Genomic DNA, 22,798 nt, shown 5'->3' with positions numbered 1-22,798 from the left:
TTTAGACCTTCTTTCCCCCTACTTTTCTTTTTTATTCACGTTTTCCTTTTTTCTTTCTTTTTCTCCATTTTTCATTTTTGCTTTACAGAATTTTCCCCACGTTTTCCTTTGTGTAACCTATTTTTCTCATTATTTATGTTTTCCCTTTTTTATGATCTCTTAATCTTATTTCTTCTTCCCTATTATTAATTCCTTTTAAAAAATCATGTTCTCTTCTTTTTGTCTTTCTTTGAGAAAAATATGAAGAAACAGGTGCTTTTTTTCTCACTTTCAGTGTCCGTACTTTGTATTCTTCTTTGAACTCATTTTTATTTGCACTACACATTACAGCGACATCTAGTGGATAAACTATAAAACCCTGTCCTTTTAAGAACAGCGGAATGTTTTTATGAACGCTGTTTTTGTGGAAATCCCATTTGGCCCAACCTTAGTACTAACCCTAGCTTCAGCGGCCCCCAACTCAATTGACCCCTGTTTTAAATCCACAACTTCTAATTGTTTTACCTAATGTAAACTACTTTGACATTAGAATTCAACAACAAGTGTCTAAAAGCAGCTTGAATTTTCTGTTTTAGAACAATTGATTGAAAATGAGGCTTGGTGTGAAAAGTGTTAAATAGATTCACTCCAACTAACAGATCTTGACTCTCAAGTTTTGGATCACAGGCGAAAGGAAAAACATGAACAGTTGCCAAAAACCTGCTCCCTGAAATATTATTGTCGAAAAAAAGCTACAGACAATGATAGATGGATTTGGCTGTCGTACCATCAAACTGGACATCCCGATCCCGCCTAGTCGTGGGCATACGTAGTTCCACACCCCGATACTCCCACGTCGGATCTTCTGACCCACGGCCAACTCCAGGAAAAAGAGCGGGATGCCGATGACCAGCAGGAGAATAAAGTATGGAACCAGATAAGCGCCTGGAAAAAAAGTTTTTTTTTTGTTATAAAGTGCCTTGCAAAAGTATTGGCCGCTCCAATAACGTTTTGACATAATGCCATATTTCGGGCTTCAAACTTGTGGATAAAAACTCAAAATATTTTCTGAGAGTCAACAACATGAGAGACACAATCTTGAAAAGAAACAATATTTATTCAAGATTATACACTGTGCTAACAAATGAAAAATAGAAAAGTAGGGTTTGCAAAAATATTGCCCCCCTAAATACTTTGTACAACCTCCTTTTGCTGCGATCACAGCCAAAAGTCTTTTTGTGTATATATTTATAAGTTTTTCACATTTTGAAACAGAATCATTATTCCGCCTTTCAAAACAGCTCAAATTCGTGAAGGTTTTATGATGATTGTTAATGCACAGCATTTTTTTTAGACCTTTCCACAAATACCATTTTTTAATTTAGGTCTGGAATTTGGTTTGGGCATTTGAACATCTTTATATTCTTTATGTTTCGAACCATTCCGCTGTAGATTTTGCTTTATGTTTAGGATTGTTGTCCCCATTCTCGGGTCTCTTTAACACTCCAATAGATTTTCTGCCAAAATTGCCAAATATTTGCCTACATCCATCTTCTAATCAACTCTAACGATCTTCCCAGTCCCTGCAGAAGAAAGCCAACCCCAGAGCATGATGCTGCCACCACCATGTTTTACAGTGTGGATCATGTTCTCAGGGTGATGTGCAGTGTTTCTTTTATGCCAAATGTAACGGTTTGCATTCAATTCAAAAAGTTCAATTTTGGTCTCATCTGACCAGAGCACCTTGTTCAACATGTCTTTTGTGTCTCCCATCTGGCTTCTTGCATTGTATTCTTTCAGGGAGAGATTATTCCCACTCTTCCATAAAGGGCAGATTTATGCAGAGTATAACTAACTATTGTCCTACGCACAGATATGCCTGCTGGTCATCCAATATAGTGATGGGCCTCTTGGTTACTTCTCTGATTAGCTTTTCCCTTGTTTTGGCTGAAGGTTTACAGGGACGACCAGGTATTGCTAGGTTCAAAATAGTTTTAGGCTCTCACCATTTTTATATTATTGCTCGCACAGGGTTCCGGGAGATGTGTAAATGTGGTGAAATCTCCTTTTATCCCATTTTGCTCTGAACCTTTCCACAACTTTAACCTGGGCCTGTCTGGTTGGTTCTTTGGTCTTTGAAATGCTTTTTATTCACACTGTTTGTCATTGGCAGTCATTTAGGTCGACGTTGGATCATTCAAATGTCATCAGAGAACCTTTCGAGTCAGTTGGTTGAGTTGAGAGAACAAGGGGCTAATATTTTTGCAAAACTTGCTTTTCTTTTTGGGTGGTAAATATAACATTTTGAAATATTTGGTACCTCTTCCCGAGTGTGACGCACATGTTGTTGATTCTTTGATACGGTTTTCAGTTTTTAGCTTTAAAATTGAAGCCTAAAATGTTGCAATATGACAAATAGTTCTTGCATGGGGGGGCAATACTTTCGCTATGTAAGTGACAAGACACACAACAATCATAATAAAATAATAAAGATGATCCTATGCTCACACGACAGCATGACAGGAATAAATCTAGCATTTTTCTAATTTGAGACGTATTTACTTAAATCCCCCTCGAAAATTAGATTTTCAATCTCCAGGCCAAAATGTGTCCCTTTGCAGTTTAATCCTGGGAGATAGAATGGACGGGATGGGCTTAAATTGGGGCAACATCCTAAAAGTACCTATTTCTATACACTCAAACGAATTGTTTCAAAAAAGAAAACCGAATGCACACATAAAGTGGTTAGACCGATAGAAAGGAAATGGAGCAAAAGAAAGGGAAATATAAATAGAGAGGAAGTGCCTTTATTTAGAGTATCGAATGAAGGGGAGTTTAGGGGAGAAACCAAAGTAGACGGATGACAGAAGGGTAGAGTCGATCTAAAGATGAGAAACGATCCATTGAAAGAAATTGAAGGTCAAACAGAAGGAGAGTCTCTATACATGGATGGTTACCAGAGGGGGGAACAAATGGATGGGGAAGTGGGTGAGAGGAAGAGGTGAGATTCAAGCCGCCTAATCCCATTCACAGCTTGAGTGAGAACATCCCACACAGTGAGAATGAATGAGAAACGTGTGATTGACCGGAACATTGACGAGGAGTTTATTATTTGCATTGGCTGAAGATATCTTAAAACGAAATACGATTGTGTGCATGGGTTGTTCTGTGTTCAAGTCAAGTCATGTTTATCTGTATAGCCCTTAACCGCAAGGAGCCTCAAAGCGCTGTACAGACTACTATTACACCATCCCCTGATCTGAAACCTACATGAAGGAAAGGAAAAACTCAAAAACCTCAGCATAAGTAAAATGAAACCTTGAGAAGGGGTCACACATCAGGTAATCCCCCATTCAGAATGACCAGGCTGCAATAGATGAGAACCAACAGACATCATCAACATCAAATATAATGTCCACTTGACAGCTCCCAGTCTCAAAATCTTGCCAGATGCAGCAGGTTCTAGATCAGGGGTGTCAAACTCATTTCAACTCGGGGGCCACACGATAGAACAAACATTCTGTCGGGGGCCGGACTAGTAGATTAAAGAGAAAGAAAAAGAGATAAAGAAATAAGAGAAAGAGGGAGGGAAAAGAGAGAGGGTGCGACAAAGAAAGAAAAAGAGAGAGGGAGAGAGCGGGAGAAACAAAAGATAAAAAGTCGTGAGAGAGGGGGAAAGAAAGGGAGAGGAAGAAAGAAATCCAAAGAGGAATAGAAAGACAGAAGGTGAGAAAAGAGAAAAGAAAGCGCAAAGGGTATGAAGAGAGAAAGAGAAAAGAGAGAAAAGGAAAAAGGGAAGTTAGAGCAAAAGAGGTTAAAAGACACAGAGAGAGAAAGAGACAAAGAGCAACAAAGGAAGAGAAAAAGAGACACAGAGAATGAGAGAGACAGAGACAGAGTGGGAGAAAAGGGGTGGAAAAGAAAGAGAGAGAGAGAGAGAGAGACAGAGAGACAGAGAGACAGAGAGACAGAAATAAATACAAGTACAGTGTCTTTGTGAGAGGCACCTGGCTTTGGCAACATCAAGTTGACATATTTCAACCTGCAGCTTGTTTTTGTCTTGCGCTTCTCTGAGTGTTGTCTCGCGGGCCGGATTCAATCCTTTAGCGGGCCTGATGTGGCCCGCGGGCCGCCTGTTTGACACCTGTGTTCTAGATGATACCGTACATGTGGTCCAAGTGTCGGTACGATGGCTCAAAATGCGTGTACCAAGTGAAATTATCATTTTTTCAGCATTATTTAGAACATAATATTACTAATGGATGAGTGGCACAGCAGCTGAGTGTCAATAAGATTCTATATTTAAAGATAAAAAACACAAAAAACCCACAACTGATCTAAAAGTATTAACACTGAATTAACAAAATAATTCTATAAAATCATACATAACATTCTTACAATCCTGCAGCAAGGCATAAGCGTATTAAACGGCTGCCTAGGGCCCCACGACCACTAGGGGGCTTCAACAATCGGTTAATTTTTTTTGCCAACCTTGACCATATTGTCACTTTCGTATGTCTAAAACAACAAAAATTTCTACAGAAATACTACGAAAGCAAGACAAAACTAAATATCAGACTTAAGGACAAGGACCCCATACATTATTTTGCTTTCATTCGGAAAAGAAAAAAAAGTATAGAAATACGACAAAAATACTATGATACAAAATACTACAGAAATATTACCCCAGGGTTACTACAAAAACACAACTACAGTGATATTACAAAACTAATAAAGAAATATGACAAAAACATTACGATGGGAATACGACAAAAAAATTACAAAATTATCACTAAAATACTGCTTTGGAAATACATCAAAAATACGTCTACAGAAATGCTACCAAAAAAAATCACTTCATAATACTACAATACAAAACACTACCAAAAAAATATTACAACAGATGTACTACTACAGAAGTATTACAATGAAAATACTGCAAAAATACAACTAGAGCGCTACTACAAAATTCTACTAGGGAAATACGACAAAAATACTGAAAAAATAAAATTACAGATTCTACAATAGAAATACTACAAAATACAACAGAAATAGTACACTTATACAAAAAAATATTTCTACAAAAATGATAGACATACAACAACAAAATTCAACTATTGTAATACGACAAAAATACGACAGAAATACTAAGAATTTACTACGATGGTAAAAACTAGCAAGAGAACTACTGCAGAAAGAATAAAACTACAGTATTAATACAAAAAAAAACCCACTGAACCTCAACAAAAATCCAACTACAGAAATACAAAACATACTTTTGAAAATGTACAACTACTATAACAATTACATATCAAATGAATTGCTTAAAATAGGGACCTTATATATTATTTTGCTTGTATTGGAATAGTAGGGCAGCACGGCGGCGCAGTGGTTAGCACTTGTGCGGCACAGTTCATGTCATGGGAACCTGTCGTGGGTTCAAATCCAGCTCCAGACTTTCTGTGCGGAGTTTGTATGTTCTCCCCGTGCTTGCGTGGGTTTCCTCCGGGCACTCCGGTTTCCTCCCACATTCCAAAAACATGCATTTCAGGTGAATTGGCCGGTCCAAATTGTCCCTAGGTGTGAATGAGCGAATGAGTTGTCTGTCCCCGTGTGCCCTGCAATTGGCTGGCAACCAGTTCAGGGTGTCCCCTGCCCACTGCCCGAAGATGGCTGGGATGGGCTCCAGCCCCCCCGCGACCCTAATGAGGATAAGCGGTACGGCTAATGAGATGAGATGAGATTGGAATAGTTTTAAAACCAATTTGATGAAACTAATCTAGTTTGCAAATTCAGAAATTGGATCTTTTTCCAAGATCGGCCCCTTGGCCCAAAATTTTGGACCCAATGCGGCCCATGACTCCAAATAGTTGCCCATCCGTGGATTAGAACATGGAATGAGTTATACTAGGTATGCAAATGATCATGTAATAATCGGCCCTAAATCTAATTTTGCTTAGGGCCTCACGAAGGCTCGGGCTGGCACTGCCCGTGGTGCAAAAAAACGGTTTGATACCTCCCACTCCCGGTATACGATAATCTTTCATATTGATTCTGTTTTTACTTCTTGTAAGTTTGGCTTGCACAGCCTTCCCTGCCAGGAGTTGAATCAATATTGTAGCTAAATTTAGACAAGCACGATGCAGTAAGCACACACCAAGCTCCCATGAAGTAGAAATCCGCCATTCTCTTTTTTAATACAGGTTTTTTTAAACCCCTATGTATATTTGTAATAAAACAATCGCTTGTTTTTCGAGGAGGATGACGTTCTCAAAACCTCCCTCGATGTAGAGATCTCGACTTGTTTTGTTGATTATTCATCTATTACCTGAGAACAAACCCAATTTAAAGGCAAGTATTTGGCGATTTACAGGTAAGAATTTGTTTAACAAATAAAAGTACTGTACTTTATACGATTTATTTTCAATTTTACAAATATTTCTGCATGAAATGAAATGAAATGATCTGCATTTATATAGCGCTTTTCAAGTCAATGACTTCCCAAAGCGCTTTACATGTGCTTCACATTTCCCAATAGCGGCCGTGATCTGTGCAGCCATGTAAGGCTGCTAACCTGCTTATTGGGGGTATTGGGGTTTCAGTGTCTTACCCAAGGACACTTCGGCATGTAACACGGACAAGCCGGGATTCGAACTGGGATCCCTTAATCCTAAAACGATCGCTCTACCTCCTGAGCTACTGCAATAGGGATTTTTCTAGCTTTAATTTTGAAAATCGTTAGGATTGAAACTACTGAAATTGTTCTTTACTGCAATCAGTAAACAAATTTGCCTCCAGGTGTTGCTTGTGCGCCACCATAAATCTTTTTATTTCTCTGAAGGATGCTAGAACTTCCTACACTGATCAAATTAAATCATGTAATTACTGGAGTTCTTTGAGTTCCGAAAGGAATTACTTATCCCAAGAAAATGGAATCAATGAACCAGGCCGATTGAAATAGCACACACACAATTTATTAACAGAATTAATGATAGGGGAAAAAAATTGGGGGTCGGTGGGGGAGTTGTCGCTGGAGATTATTGGAGTTTTCGACCGCTGAAAGTTACTTGCATAAAAAGAAAGTTTCGCTCTATAGTGCTCGTTGATTTGGAGGGATTCCCCTGTTCAGAAAAAAACGCTTATTCCCAAGAACCAGCAAACATGGTGTTATATCTAAAACCGTCCTCTTACTTGTTGTTGCGGAGAGATTTGGTCTCATGCTCTAATTGGTCACAACGTGTGGCCCACGTGCTGAACTCAAGGCCCTGTGGCTGTCATGCGAGGCAGTAGAAAAGAGAGCGAGCTATCGATCAGCTCCTCTATTTACATGGACCAGGGACGCATGACCAGATCATGCCTCTATTGGCGTGGTCTTAGATATCTGCCACTCGCAGTATCGGGTAACGGTCTTGAAGTTGCTAAACTTATTAGCAGGCCAAAGAAATGAGAAATTTGCGTAATGTTCTGTACTTGAGATTGCCCCTCCAATCGACATAATTACGTAAGGTGAGAATATTATTGTATCGATATATATAGCCTTGGATGTTTTCATTACATTCAAAACTTAGTTATCAGATTTTATTATGGTATATGGTGAATTGGTACATTCGGGAACTGTCCAAAAGGGCACACACTCATTCCATCCATTTCAAAGTTCTAAGTTACTTGGAAGTCAATTTTGTGCTGGGCTTATTTCCTCATGCCACAACTGTATGAATTAAAGACCCGATCAACTTCGCTTTACATGATACTTTGTTGCCATCACATGGACGTTGTGGAAAACTGTATTTATCTTCCGGTTCTGTCCTACCGAAACCACATATTTTTTCATATCATCAACATTTTTGAAAAAGCACCATGAAGGCACTAAGGAGCGCCAAAGACTTCATGTGGCTCCTGAGCAGGTTTAGCGGGTAGAGAAGTCTAATGAGGTGGATTTTGGCAATTTAAGCAATCAGAGCTTGCTTGCAGAAGGACTTATTTTTAATAAGGACATTCGAAATTTGGGAACTAATGACTAACATAAAGGTGTAAAACATTTGTGTGGAAATGCCCATTTTAGTATCATATTTCATTTATTACTAATTTTGTTCCTTCTCAGTTTCACGGGTTATTTTCGTTGAGTGAAGTATTTGAGTGAAATGTATGGCGACTACATATACAACGCGGAAAAGTTACAGAGGTCTGGCTCATTGGCCAGTGAAACCCCCAGCCGATGATGGAAAAGCAGCTGCCCTCCTTGTGGAAAGTGCTGAGTCGGTTCTTTCATTGCCACAATCAAGAAAAAAATGTCGGTCAAGGAGGCATCGAGCCTCGTGGTGAAGAAAGTGTTCTTGTTTTGGGAGAGGGCCAAGATCTCCACGAAGTACATTCGAAACAAAATGGTGCTAATTGGTCACTTGAATCTCTGCAGTGTCTATTCTTCCTCGTGCTTTTTAGCACTCGTTTTGGTTGCACTACACAGTACAGTGTATGATTCTTAAAAGAAATCTACTTTTTTTTCATATTCAAACAACAACAAAATTCTTAGTATTTTGGTCCATGAGGCAAGACTAAAAGTCTTGGTATGTTTCCGGTTTGAAACAAACACGTTTTTTTTAATATCCAAGAGACAGATTGTGTTTGACGCATCAAAATAAAGGCTAGTGCTTTTTAAAGGTTGCGTACGTCATTTAAGGGGATCCTTAAAAAGTTAAAGGTTTAACATTTTCTCTATTAAGTTTGTGTTAACAATGGCCAACTGAGAGTTTTTATGCTTTGTTTTCCAGGGAGCCTATTCGCTTTTATTTACTATTATGAGAGCTGTTTGGGGTGGAACACATTAGGTTTGAGGAATGGGGGTAGGTGGGTGCTCGTAAGTTTTTAAAAAACAAAACAAAGACTATTTGTCAACGTAGCGTGAAAATGGTGAAAGTAAGAAAAGGCCTGCTCCCAGTAGTTTCTTCAGTTTATTCAAGCGTGCCCAAGAAATACTTGTGAATCATGAATGAGCTGCCTGAGGCTGCAATGATGACACAAGCTGGGATATGGTGGCAGATAGTCGCAAAGTTCCCCATTCTGTACAGCTTCTTTAAAGTCAAACGGTTAGTACTATGTATTTTTTTCCGTTGTTGTTTTGAACTCAAGGCGTTTTCAAGGGGCGCAAAGCGGTAGTGTTGGCAGGTAAGCTCTGCGTTCATGTTTGTCATACATACAAAACAGATGGACCCAAATAGACAGATGGAGGATTATTGTACTGTTTATCTTAAACAAGAAACAAAGGTCAATGCATCATCCAGCTCACCTCCTCCATTCTTCTGGCACAGGTAGGGGAAGCGCCAGACGTTTCCCAGGCCCACGGAGAAGCCCACCTGCGCCAGGATGTACTGCAACTTGCTGTTCCACGCCGGCCGGCCATCGTTTTCCGGCACTTCTATTTGCGGCGCCTTCTTCCCGGCGGCGCCGCCGACATTCAGTGAACTGTTCTTGTAGTCCAGCGGTTCTTCATGAGCGAGCAGGTCAGCCACCGACTCCGTGACGTGCTCATGACTTTGCTCGCGCTGCGTCACTTTGCTGTTTTTAGGCATGGGGGAGGTCTGGGGAGTCGGGAGGGGGAATCAGGGGGAGACAGGTAGAAGTGACCCTTGAAGGAGTTTTTGAGAGGAGATGAAGGAGTTGCTGAAGATGGCCAGGCGATTTTGGCTGTTTGTTTGGGCCTCACAGTCCTGCATTTAAAGACAAGAAAACATCAAATGAGAATACAGTGATTCCTCGTTTATTGCAGGGGTTACATTTGAAAATTTCAGTGGTTTGTGGGCAAAATAAGGCTGATAAAAGAAAAACATAAGTGAGGGTCACTCCATTACAGAAAATAACACTAACGTAATTAAAATGAGTGTTTCTTTGTTTTCTGCTGGTCATTCTCTATCTCTTGTTTAAATTGCACAATATTTTCATTCAATTCATTTAAGAATCGGACAGTTTTCTTGAGCTGTGTTGGGCACGACACTTCGAAAAAAAGCAAGTACTTGTAGTTACTACTTCCTCCAAAAAGTCACTGAGTTAGTCACCAAATTACTTTATAGTACAAGTAACTAGTTACCAGTGAAAGTAACTACTTTCGTACTTTAAAAATAAGTCGTTGTACGTCAAAGAATTTGACATTTTCTGAGCAGTAGTTGGCTCAGTTGAAAAGAGGAGAACTGACAGGTAGTTGTGTTATATCCAAGCTTTCATTATCTGCACCGCTTATCCTCAGTAGGGTTGCGGGGGCTGCTGGAGCCCATCCCAGAAATCCTCGGGCAGTGGGCAGGGGACACCCTGAACTGGCTGCCAGCAAGTCGCAGGGCACACAGAGACAGACAACTCACTCGCTCATTCACACCTAGGGACAATTTGGACCAGGCAACTAACCTGATATGCATGATTTTGGATTTTTAAGCTCATCCTGTCCCTTATTAAGGAAAATAGTTTTTAAAATGCTAGAATTTATGGGGGTGCTTGAGTTAAATTTGGGGGTGCTTGAGCACACCCAAAAGTTGGCTGGTTATGCCCATGATTCGCCCATACTTAGTTTCTTACGCAGTAAAACAACCAGTGCCAATTTAAGGCCTAATTTAATTAATTACCCCAGTGAGTATATATTCCTTTTCACAGAGTGTTACATGTACACTGAACATGGAGTTACATTTTTAGTGTTAATCTTGCTCTTATAAGAGTTATTATTTTACACTGAAGAGTGTTAGTTAAGTTTTACACTAAGTAAAAAGTCAAACCCTTGGGGTTGAGTAAATTTAACACTGCAGGGTTCAGATTTAATAGTATAACTTTTTTGCAGTGTAAAGCCTATTTAACATCACCTGTTTAAATAGCTTGAGTGTTTTTCTTTAACTAACTCTTCTCAGGGTTAAAAGTCTTCAAGTGATCTTAAGAACTGTTCAGCCAATCAGAGAGCAAAAAACAATGAATGTTGAAAATCCATGAAGCAGGGAGACTGTGAATGTCATGATTACCGATGTATATCACCTGTGCCCGCTCCTTTGGCGCCAACTGCCTCGGACTCTGATTGGCTCCCTGTCCCTATTTAAACCCACTCCTATCTGTCCCCTTTTGTCAGTCCGTTTGCAAACCTCAGTTAACTTTAGGCAAGCCTTTTTCGACCCTGACTCCCACCTGTTTTTTTCTTCAACCTGTTTTTGTCCCCGACCACGTCTACTCTCCTTTCCTGGCTTACGACTCGTTTCTGTCTGTCTCTCCTACTGACCGGTTTTCCCATTCCCGAAACCGCCATCGCTCGCCACGTCAGATCGACTTCTTCCGGCGTCCAGCAATCACTGGATCGTGGGCGCAACCCTTTTTCTTTCTTCTAATAAAACTTGTGAGAAACACAACGCAAGTGGGTCCTGTCTCCGTTCTGGTCCTGACAGTGAAAGGTGAACCGCGTTGCAGCAAGGGATTACCGTACATTTACATTTTTTTAAATTCCCTGATAATAGAATAGAGTGCATTGTCATTTTAGCGTGTCAAATAAACGATGTGCAATCCTGATGGCGCAAGATTTCCAAAATAAAACATCACAGTGCAAATAAAAAGTTGAGGGTAACAGTATAAAAATACATAATATTAAATAAAAGTGAAGAACTGAATCATCCCTTGCTATGATTGCACACCCTTCGTCAAAGCATGGTTAAACTATATTTCATTTATCAAACATCATGAAACACAATAACTCATTCATGGCTCTCATAAAAATTCCCAATCGTGCAAATTGCAAATTCAATTTCCCTTTTCTGCGAGCTTAACTTTAGCGAACCTTCCCTCCTACCCCCTGTAAATCCCCTAATCCCTTCAATCCTGGTAGACATCGCCCCCATGCTCAACAACCTCTCCGACAGAAGATGCTGCCACATCCCAAAAGATCTTAGGCCGCCACATCTGCATCAGAAACATCGACTATATTGATTCCTCCTTCACAAACCCTCTCCCCTAAAATCGTAAAGATCCATCCCTGCTCTCTTTCATCATCAAATCCGTCCCAAAAGCCCGTTCGTGTTTCAGTGCTGCGCAATTTTTTAATGCCGCTGTTCTTTTATTTTTTTTTCCCTATCTCAACATCTGCATGCATGACTCGTCTGCATGTCATCGTGAGCCTGTGATGTAATAATCCGCAGTCATTCACAAGTCGGCGTAATCCGACATGCATTAACTGTAAAGCCTTCATCCTGTCTTGTCATCCAATCCCTGCACAACAGTGCAAAAGTCGTGTTCAGGCCGTGACATCGCCGATGAAAACATCAACTGTCCCATTCGATAATCCACATCATAAAACGGTGGGCCCTGACAACTTTATATCTTTCGTAGTACAAATAATACACATTTTTTGTTATTGTGTTATGTTATTGTTACTATTTTTGTTAGTATTATAGGTATCCATTAATTTAAGTAAGCAGAAGCCTTATACAGTCAATAGATGGGTAAACCTAATAGTTGAGCTTGTTATTATTATATCTATTATCTAACTACTAATTTTTGTTATTGTTATTATTATTATCATTATCAACTCTATGTCAAGTCATGTTTATTTGTATAGCCCTTAATCACGCAGTCTCAAAGGGCTGTACTGTACAGACAAAATACTAGTATTACACCATCCCCTCCACACATGACGAAATCCCCCTTCCATGATGCACAGGCTGCAATGGATGTCTTTTATTGTTATTGTTGAACGTTGTTAATTTATTCCTGTCACCTTCATAATATGCAAATTCAGCACAATCTGGATCTGTATTTATAAACAAACAATGAGGTGAATGAATATGTAGGTGATGATGGTGAAAACCAAACAAAAACTAAATAACTGGGGATACAATCACATATACATCACATATACATATACATCTGAATAAGAATACAAAACAGACATATACTGCACATCTCCTAGTTAGGGCAGACAAGTGGGACTTGTCTTTTTAATACACGGATTAGGACACTTAGCAATTGGTGGTTATGCTGCCCGAGGGTGGACCCCCTACAGCAGCAGGTCCAAAGATACCTGTGTTATGGAAAACACACACCACAAAACAATCAATTTTCACCACGAGCACCCATGAGAATTATTGTTATCATTATAGATACTCTTAGTATAAAATATGCTGAAAATGTATGGAAACAGCAATGGTGATAATGATGATGTTAAGGAGAGTGATGGTGATGATAAGAATGATCATGATAATGAAGCGAATGTTCACCCACAGAACCAATGCAAACATGTATATTCATGAGGTGTTTGTAAATACACAAGAGATTTAGCTGTAAAACAGAATTATTAAGGAACTCTGGGGGTAGGATTAAATAAGCATATGCTTCTTCCTATTCCTTCTCGGACATATACGTTAACATTTTTTTTTTAACTTGTGGTTTTGTTTTTATCACTTTCGAAATAAAGTTTTGTTCATTCATTCATTCATATATTCATTCATTTATTTTCCCTCTCTTTCTGGTTCAATTCACTGGACTTTGTGCTGCACTTTCTGTTCATACGTTGCACCACTTTCTTGTGTTTGAGTTGAATATCCGTTGCTATTCATCCGCCCAGCTTTGGTGTTTTGAACTATTGTTAAAGGGACCTCGTGTATTATTCAACGCCTCCTAGTGGTAAAGAAGCATCATTCATTTTGCAAAAACTTTTAGTACCAAGCAAAATACATGAACTATCTGTCGTGTCCAGCATGGTCGCCCAGGCGACCGGCTGACCCCGCCCCCTGGGCACCGGCTGTAGTAGATCAGCTAATTTGCGTGTGTGCTACTTAAGGGTGGGTTGTGGGTTTTGCGGGTGCTGGTTCATTTGCATTTTCCGTTCTGTTTTGCTCTGTCCTGTTTTGATTGATTTGGAAGAAACCTGTGTTTGCACGTTCTGAGTTAAAGCCTGTTTTGTTAGTATTACTAGTCGGAGATCCTGTTTGCCTGTAAAGCCTGTTTTTGTTTGTTTTGTCCCATGAGTGTTGGACGACTTTTATTTTGCTAAATAAAAGTCCTGATCTTTAACGTGAATGAGTTCATCCATCCTGCCTCCTGCCTCCGTTCTGGTCCGGTCTTCTCGTGACAGAATGAACCAGCACCCGTAAAACCCAAAAACCCCCCTTAAGAAGCAAACGCGCAAATTAGGCGATCTGCTTCAGCTGGTGCCCAGGGGGCGGGGCCAGCCGGTCGCCACGGCGACTATGCTGGACACGACACTATCCATATATGCATTTTTGTAAATATTTGTCCGTAAAAAAAAATTAGTATTTATATCACATACCATGTGGCTGACAAAAAAAAAACTGACATGTCTTTCGTCTTGAATTACAGATTCAGATTCAGATTCAGATTCAGATCTACTTTATTGTCATTCTAGTACACGTGTATACAGAACGAAATGTCGATGGATCTGACTCCCACAGTTTCCCTCAGTGTCCTTCAGTGTACAGATATAAATAAAGCTGTATTGTGTTATTTACCATAGTGCCGATAGTGCAAGAAGAGACGCTAACCAGATGTGCAAGATGGGCAGTCAGGTTAACAAGTCAGGTACACAGTACCATTATATTGTAAACAATAACACTGTAAGTAATAACACTGTAAGTAACAATAGTGCAGAGATCAAATGTGCAAGGAGTGGCAAGTGCAAGCTATAAAAAAACTGCCACTAGTGCAAAAGTCAAATTAGCAGCCGTTTAGATTTAAGTTAACTATATGTTAGATTGACCATTTAACAGTCTAATGGCCTGGGGGACTAGACTATTGCGGAGCCTGGTGGTCCTGCACCGCACACTGCAGTACCTCTTCCCAGAGGCTAGCAGAGTGAATAGTCCATGATGGGGGTGAGAGGGGTCCCCGGTAATGTTCTTAGCATGGGATAAGCAGCGCTTCTGGCCAATGTCCTGAATGGAGGGAAGTGTAGTCCCGATTATTTTCTCCGCTGTCCTCGTTACCCTCCTCACACTACCCCAGTCGGTAGCGCTGCAGCCTCCACACCACACAGAGATACAGCTGGTCAGGATACTCTCTATGGTGCCCCTGTAGAAAGTGATGAGGGATGGTGGGGGCAGGTGGGCTCTCCTCATCCTCCGCAGGAAGTACAGGCGCTGCTGTGCCCTCTTAACCAGAGATGCAGTGTTCACGGACCAGGTGAGTTTGTTTGTGATGTGCACCCCTAGGAACTTGATACTGCTGACAACCTCCACAGCCTTGTTGTTGATGCAAAGTGGGGCATGGTTGGGCTGGTTTTTCCTAAAGTCGACAATGATCTCTTTAGTCTTGTCAACATTCAGGACCAGGCTGTTGTCCTTGCACCAGCCCACCAACTGCTCCACTTCCTCTCTGTAGGCCAGGTCGTTGTCATCCCTGATGAGGCCCAAGTTATCTCAAATAGCCAAGCAACGATTTTACATACAAGTATGCTAATGTCGGACATTACGAAGGCAATGTTGTGATTGTACGCACTAACATATAAAAAAGGTGTGTTTTTGCATAGTTAATCATTATAAAATAAACCACCTATGCCACGACTGTACTTGCTAGCATGCTAACATGGATAATTGGCCATTCAAAGCTAAAATAAGTTGTTTGTATTTTAACACAATTCATCACTTGTTTGTACATACATGAAAAAAGAAAAACATCATAAATATACCTTCCAACCAACTGGGAAAAAAATGAGAAAAAAATGGTGCAGTTTGGTCACGTTGATTCTCCATAGTTAGTATTCTTCCTTGTGCTTTGTAGCACTTTTTTCAGTTGCACTACACATTACAGTGACATCTAGTGGTCATTTGTATAACATTTTCAGTTGAGGGCCGCATATGACAAAACAGAATGCTGCTGAGGCCAATTTGAGATTCCTCCACCTGAATTTACCAAATTAAAATAAATAAATCAAGCAATTTGTGTTAGACAAATATGTTTTTGTAAAACAATAATAGTTTACGGTTAAGGTTTTTAAGTACTTTAAGTTTTGTCTTGTCCTGTTTTCACATTGAATACCAAAGGAAATAGTGTAAACTTGAAAAACCCACTTAAAAGGACAGCGTAAATTACTTAGTGCCTCCTTGTGGTAAAAACATTCATTAAATAGAAAGAAAACAATATTGATTCAAATAATAAGCAAGATAAATTTTGAAATCCACATAGAATTATGATATAAACGTGCCTCATTTATACACCATAGGTTTAGAATTATGCATTTTCTTTACATTACACGAGGCACACCTAGAGGGAGACGACATGACCATCTTGCTGCTACGGCTCCCCAAAAACCTTAAAAAGGCTGTGCAAAAAAAAAAACGAGAACCAAAAGGTCCATTTTGGCCACTTTGAGTCTTGGTAGTTTCAATTCTTCCTTGTGCTCTTTAGCAAACATTTTCGACCTCTAGTGGTCAGATAATACACACTGTCCCTTTAAAAATCCTTATTATTCATGGTTCCACCCATGACATCAAGCATCTTTGCTTCTAAAATTTCATTGTTTTATTAATTTACCACCTTATTTTTATCATTATTTTATTGAGTAATAACAATACACCAAACAATTGTGGTCGACATTTAGTTTTTAACGAACCATGTGAGCCATTGTCACATATATTGTTCTGTATAATTTATGCTACAGGTTGTAACGGGCCCTTGATAAGTTTAAACTTTAGTAAATCAATTGATTTTTACTTGCAAGAAGGGCAGGGAGAGAAGCTTTCAGATAAGAAAGTCTAGCCTGTTCCTGGGATTACCTCATGTGTGGTCCTTTCTCAAGGTTTCTTAATTTTCCTCATGCTGAGGTTTTGAGTTTTTCTTTGCCCTCATCTAGGTTTTAGATCAGGGGATGGTGTAATAATAGTCTGTAGTCTGTGCATCCCTTTGAAACTTTTTGCGATTAGGGCCTGTACAAATAAACATGACTTGACTTCTAAAGGCCCTCTCTAAACCCTTCCTTTTTCTGACAAATCTAGTATACAAAAGCAGATCCACCCTAAAAGGTTTGGAATCAAAGAACAGCACCATGATTGGCTGATAGCAACAATGATGGCATCCTTTGAAATCTCCTTTGCAGGTGTCCAATATCAAAAACAGATCAAACTTACGAGTCCCCTAAACTGTAGTTTTAATCCCCCTCTTGTATCCTCTTTGGAACGAATGTATTTTAAACATAAACAGATCAGATAAACCAAATCAGCGGAGCAGATTCTCCGACCTTGAACCATCCGCAGATTTGGACTTGTTTAGGACAAATTACTATCAGCAATTTTCTATAACTTTAGAAGAGATTCGGATTTTTTTTTTTTCCAAACAGTGACACGAGAGAGCGACACTTCTGTCGTCACCAAAATCAATTGTCCCTCATAAATAATTCACGTCATCATTCTGGATACGTTCTAGCTCAACCAAGGTCACAGCCACACACATGACACATTAGTCAATTCTGAATGGAGAGAGCTCACAGCGGAATAAATTCTCTAGATTTGAATCATATTTCGGGTTGACTTTATTATGATTAAACAAAACCCAATACAAACTACTGCACATGACAGACTGCTTTTGACTGCATAACAAACTTTCCCCCCTTGGAAAAAAAACCCCATCCCAATGGCAATTTGAGAAAACTTAAAAGATCAAACACAACTTTTACATGAAGACATTTCCTTCACACTACAGAGGACGATGAGAGACGAGGAGGAAGACGACACATTCCATCTTACCGTTTTTTGCCAAGGTCGGAAATCTCCTCACATCCGCGTGAAACTGCCGAAAGAGAGATGCGTAGGTAGCGCGTCCGTTGTGTGCGTGTCTGAGGAGAGGGGAGGGTAAGTGGAAGGGGATGGGTGACTGAAGAGAAGGGAGGGGTAAGGGAAAGGGGATGGGGGCAGGACGCAGCATCACGCAGGGTGGGACAGAGCTGCGCCGTGACGCACGCAACTCACGCGTACCGTCCTCGTAAATGTCCAACGATCACCTGCTGTTCATTGCGTTTGGTTGGGGACACTTTGATGCCATTCGGAATTGATCAAATATGGTGGGATGTGGTTGTGGAGGGGAGTGTCAAGGTCACTCCCACTCCAAGATGTGCTGAAGTGAAACAGCTTTGTAAGAATGGCTCCCTGTTGGTAAGATGTAATTTTAGGGTTCTGTTGGTAACATACAAAATGCAACTTTTGTTTATGAGTGATGTTGACCTCATACTCCTGTCTTCTTGTCCTTGAAGGAGAACGATGAGTCTGGTTGTTGCACGGTGTATGTATTTTGATACATCGTACTGGCAAAGCCATCTAGAACTTATTATATCAACCAAGATTTTGAAACAGGAAGCTGTCAACTGGACATTCTGTTATTTCCTATATTCGTTGTTGACTATGTCTGTGTATTGTCAGTTGATGCCCTTGCTACATCCATTGCAGCCTGATCATTCTGGAAGAAGGGTTACCACTTGTGCAGTCCCTTCTCAAGATTTCTTCCTTTTCCTCATGTTAAGGTTTTTGAGTTTTTCCTTGATCTCCTGAAGGTTTCAGATCAGGAGTGGAGGTTGTAATGGTGGTCTGCTCAGCCTTTTGAGACTTTTTGTGATTAGGGGCTGTACAAATATAGCACGAGTGGACTTAACTTGACTTAATATCCTGCCATATGTAGAAGTTAATGTAAAAATAAAATATACTTAAATATACAGTGGCGTGCGAAACTATTTGGCCCTCTTGAACTTTTTCATTTTTTATTTGTTATAAAAGTTTAAAATATCCTATAAAGTGTGTTCCACTTCATGATTGTGTCCCACTTATTGTTGATGCTTCACAAGAAATTAGTTTTATAACTTTATGTTTGAAGTCTGAAATATGGCTAAAGGTCACAAATTTCAAGGGGCCAAATAGTTTTGCAAGCCACTGTACTGTATATGCCATAGAATTAAATTAGAACATGAATAAATCACGTCATACCCTATTTATGGTGACCCGAAGATCCAGACAGTTATTAAGGGATCTTTGAAACATGAACACCTACATGAAATATGACATACTGTAAATAAAATGCATTCATTATTACCCGCTAGCAAAGCGAGGGTAGTGGTATTGTTTGTGGTTAAGATCTAAAAATGTAGTAAATATAGTTTGTTTGATTGTTTGTTTGTTTGAGTGTCTGTCCACCTTAAGAAAAGGAGTTTAGATATGACCACCATCTTTCACAGGCAGTCAGGTAGATGGAATCGCAACTTAGATGTAAAAAATGCCCCAAAAAGCTGAATTGGCACTTTTGGTATTGTTGAATCAGCATTTTCCCCCAGAAATACATTTTACGACAAAATACATTACAAAATACACGACAAGATTGTTAGGATTGTATAATTATATTTATCCTACAGTTGATATTTAATATGTTATATGTGTTCTCAGCCATTTTGAAGAGTTCTCAGCCTGTAAGCTGCTCTTCAAGGCCATGAGTTGTTTTTGATGTACAGCCTGTCTTTTGTCTCACATACCAATGGATACACCCTGACCTGTGCATCCCATAACTCAAGTTGTTTTTCTCCAAGAACCTGAATATTAGAAGGGAGGTTTCGGAGACGTCTTCAGAGCGAGTGAGCGAGGAGGAGATTCTAACAGCTTGGTCTCCGCGGCTCTCATAATGATGATTAATAAATTAACTAATTCTAAATAACCGATTCTCTATGTCTTCTTTTATTTCAGAGCGTTTTATTAAAAATGTTGGGGACATGAACCTAACAAAGATACACAGCAAAACACATGACAAAATACATGACAAAATATTTAACAAGGTACGCGACAAAACACGTGGCCAAATACAAGACAAAATATATGTGTCATGATTACCGATGTGATGCACCTGTGCCCACTTCTTTGGCGCCAACTGCCTCGGACTATGATTGGCTCCCTGTCACTTTTTAAACCCACGTCTTTCTGTCACCTGTTATCAGTCCGTTTTTGACGCTGACTCACAACTATTTTTGCTCAAATCGGTTCCCCGGCTTCGACCCGTTTTTTGATCCTGACCACGTCTACTCTCCTGTCCTGGCTACTGACCCGTTTTTTCCATTTCCGACACCGCCATCGCTCGCCACGGAAGTCCCACTTCCGCGTTCAGAGCGACCTGCTTCCCGTGACCAGCGATCACCGGATCGTGGATGCAACCCTTTCCTTTCTTCCAATAAAACTGAGAGAAACGTAACGCAAGTGGTCCTGTCTCTGTTCTGGTCTTGACAATATGCCAAAATACACAACAAAATACACACAAAACACAACCAATTACACAACAAAATTCACATAAAATACACGACAAAATATACATAAAATACAAGACAAAGTACATGACAAAATACATGACAAAACACATGACAAAACACATGACAAATTAAATGACAAAGTACAACACAAAATACATTATTAGTTACTATTATTATTTGTTTGGTAAAAAGTTGTATGTATTTATTTGATTATAAATTTATTTTTACATACGGCAGGATCGGTCCTCCATGTGTAAGTATGTGAAAGGATCTTCAAATTGAGGATCTTAGGCAAACCACCATAAAAATAGAAACAAGCAAAATTGATACATGCAAATTCACTTTATTTCCCATCTATCTTGTCATGGTATCGCAATATGTGAACCTTGCCCCACTGAGTGACCGATCAAATCTGCTAAGAAAATTTCTGCAAAAGAAGAGACTTTTGTTTAGTATAAGCTTCACTCTACTGCAACTAGATTGACTTTATTTTATCCATGATTTTTCTCAATAGAGATGTAGGACAGGAGCCAAGGGCACCATAAATCACGAACTACCTTGGAGATGGAAAAAAAAAAAAAAAAAAAAAAAACCTGTCCTGACACGAAGATAAAGTAAACACAATGCCATCACCATCTTTCATGTCTGTAATGGGCTGAAAAACATTGAATACAAAATAAAACATATCCATCACAATAAATGTTTGTATCAACTGAGGAAAATTTAGATGATAACCTTAAAAATGTAGATATCAATTGAAAAACAATTCTATACTACACACATTTATGATTAGTATTCTAAAGAGGATTCAGATATCATTCGTTTCTTTAGGTATTATATGTTATAGGAGTCATTGCAGGTCTGAATTTTTTTTTTTTACTAATTTCCCTTTAAGGGTACAGTTCTATTTTCTTGTTTTGATTCCGAATATGTTTATGTACAGACGCTTCCCTTCTTATGACCATTGGACTTACGAAAAACGATACATACGAAAAAAAATTCGGGATGTCGAAAACAATCTGGACATTGCTGTTAGATTTTGTATTGTGTGCACCTTTTTCCGAGTACAGGACAGCACTGTAGTGCTTCTTTCCGCCTCTACCGACGTGTGGCGCTGTGAGAGCTCACACAACATCCACCCTGAAGAAGAAATCCACTTCCTCTTCCTAGTTTGTGTGTAAAGATACTGTAGTGTATCTACAGTGCACTAAGAACTTTGACATTTTTATTGTTTAATATCTGGTGCATCCATTCAATATGGTTGGCGTAAAGTGTAAAGAAGAGGCAGCAGGTTTCTTTTGAAATGAAGGTGGGAGAGAGAGAGAGAGAGAGAGAGAGAGAGAGAGAGAGAGAGAGAGAGAGAGAGAGAGAGAGAGAGAGAGAGAGAGAGAGAGAGAGCTTACACTGGTTTACCCCCTCCACATATTCTCATCTCATCTCATTAGCCGTACCGCTTATACTCAGTAGGGTCGCGGGGGTGCTGGAGCCCATCCCAGCAATCATCGGGCAGTGGGCAGGGGACACCCTGAACTAGTTGCCAGCCAATCGCAGGGCACACAGAGACAGACAACTCATTCGCTCATTCACACCTAGGGACAATTTGGACCGGCCAATTCACCTGAAATGCATGTCTTTGGAATGTGTGAGGAAACCGGAGAGCCCGGAGGAAACCCACGCAAGCACGGGGAGAACATACAAACTCCGCACAGGAAGTCTGGAGCTGGATTTGAACCCACGACAGGTTCCCATGACATGAACTGTGCCGCACAAGCCCTAACCACTGCTCCGCCGTGCTGCCCGTTCCGCCCTCCACATAATATGCATCGATATCAGTCATTCTTAACTATCCTTTGCCGTTTTTGCACATCTATTCCTAGCACGCACTCTTGCATCCATTAAAATAACCAACCTCAAATCCAGAGCATGTTTCACCCCATTCATCCAACCACATTTGGGCCTTCCTCTCATTATATTTCTCACCATTCTATTTTTGCTCTCCATAATTTCAGTCAAACAGCCTCCATCCATTCTTTCCATAAGTCCAAACCATCTCAGAACATTTTCATGAAACCCTCTAAGCAAACTCTCTCACCACACCAGTTCTTCTCCCTACTTGCTCATTCCTTCACCTATCTAGTCGTGTCACTCCACACATACTATGCAAACATCCAATTTCAGAGACAATTAACCTATTACGCTCATTTACTCTCAAACCCAACGCCTCTCTGCCTTATATCACTGTTGGTACCATGACACTTTCATAAAATCCTCGCTTTGCATCCTTTGGCAAATCTCTACATCGTCAAGTTATAGGTCACTATAAGGGTAGAGAAGTGTTAGATTTGGTGGTTGAACCAAAACGCGGACACACGAGCAGCATTGACAGTTTCATTTAGGGAGAAAGGGGATTTAAAACGAAAAGTGCTCTGCACAGGGAGGAAAAGACAGATGTTCAAAAGAGAAAACAGCCTGGTTCAACTCGCAGCTGGAGGAATAGAGGCACTCTTTTGGGGGCATGACACAGGCGGCGAGGAGTGAAAACCTGGGAAGGCAGGGACGGCTTGAAGCCCAGTTCAGGTGAACTTG

The 22,798-nt window shown here is 40.0% G+C and overlaps 1 protein-coding gene across 1 annotated transcript in view; it reads right to left on the bottom strand.

Moving 5' to 3' along the window:
* The window catches only part of LOC148364173 (sodium-dependent neutral amino acid transporter SLC6A17-like), a 31,085-nt gene extending 13,275 nt beyond the window's left edge, over window positions 1-17,810 (bottom strand). The window contains exons 1-3 of the mRNA XM_088338300.1: window positions 17,685-17,810; window positions 9,263-9,683; window positions 767-924 (exon numbers count right to left, since the gene is read on the bottom strand). Coding sequence (XP_088194426.1) covers window positions 767-924; window positions 9,263-9,545 — 441 coding nt within the window. The 5' untranslated portion in view covers window positions 9,546-9,683; window positions 17,685-17,810. The remainder of the gene's footprint in view (window positions 1-766; window positions 925-9,262; window positions 9,684-17,684) is intronic.
* Window positions 17,811-22,798: the final 4,988 nt, after the last annotated feature.

The sequence above is a fragment of the Urocampus carinirostris genome, chromosome 6, assembly GCF_059441175.1.
Source record: "Urocampus carinirostris isolate Australia breed hairy pipefish chromosome 6, RoL_Ucar_1.0, whole genome shotgun sequence".
Classification (NCBI taxonomy): domain Eukaryota; kingdom Metazoa; phylum Chordata; class Actinopteri; order Syngnathiformes; family Syngnathidae; genus Urocampus; species Urocampus carinirostris.
Note: the sequence above shows the minus strand (reverse complement) of the source record. Positions and strands in the feature narration are given on the sequence as shown.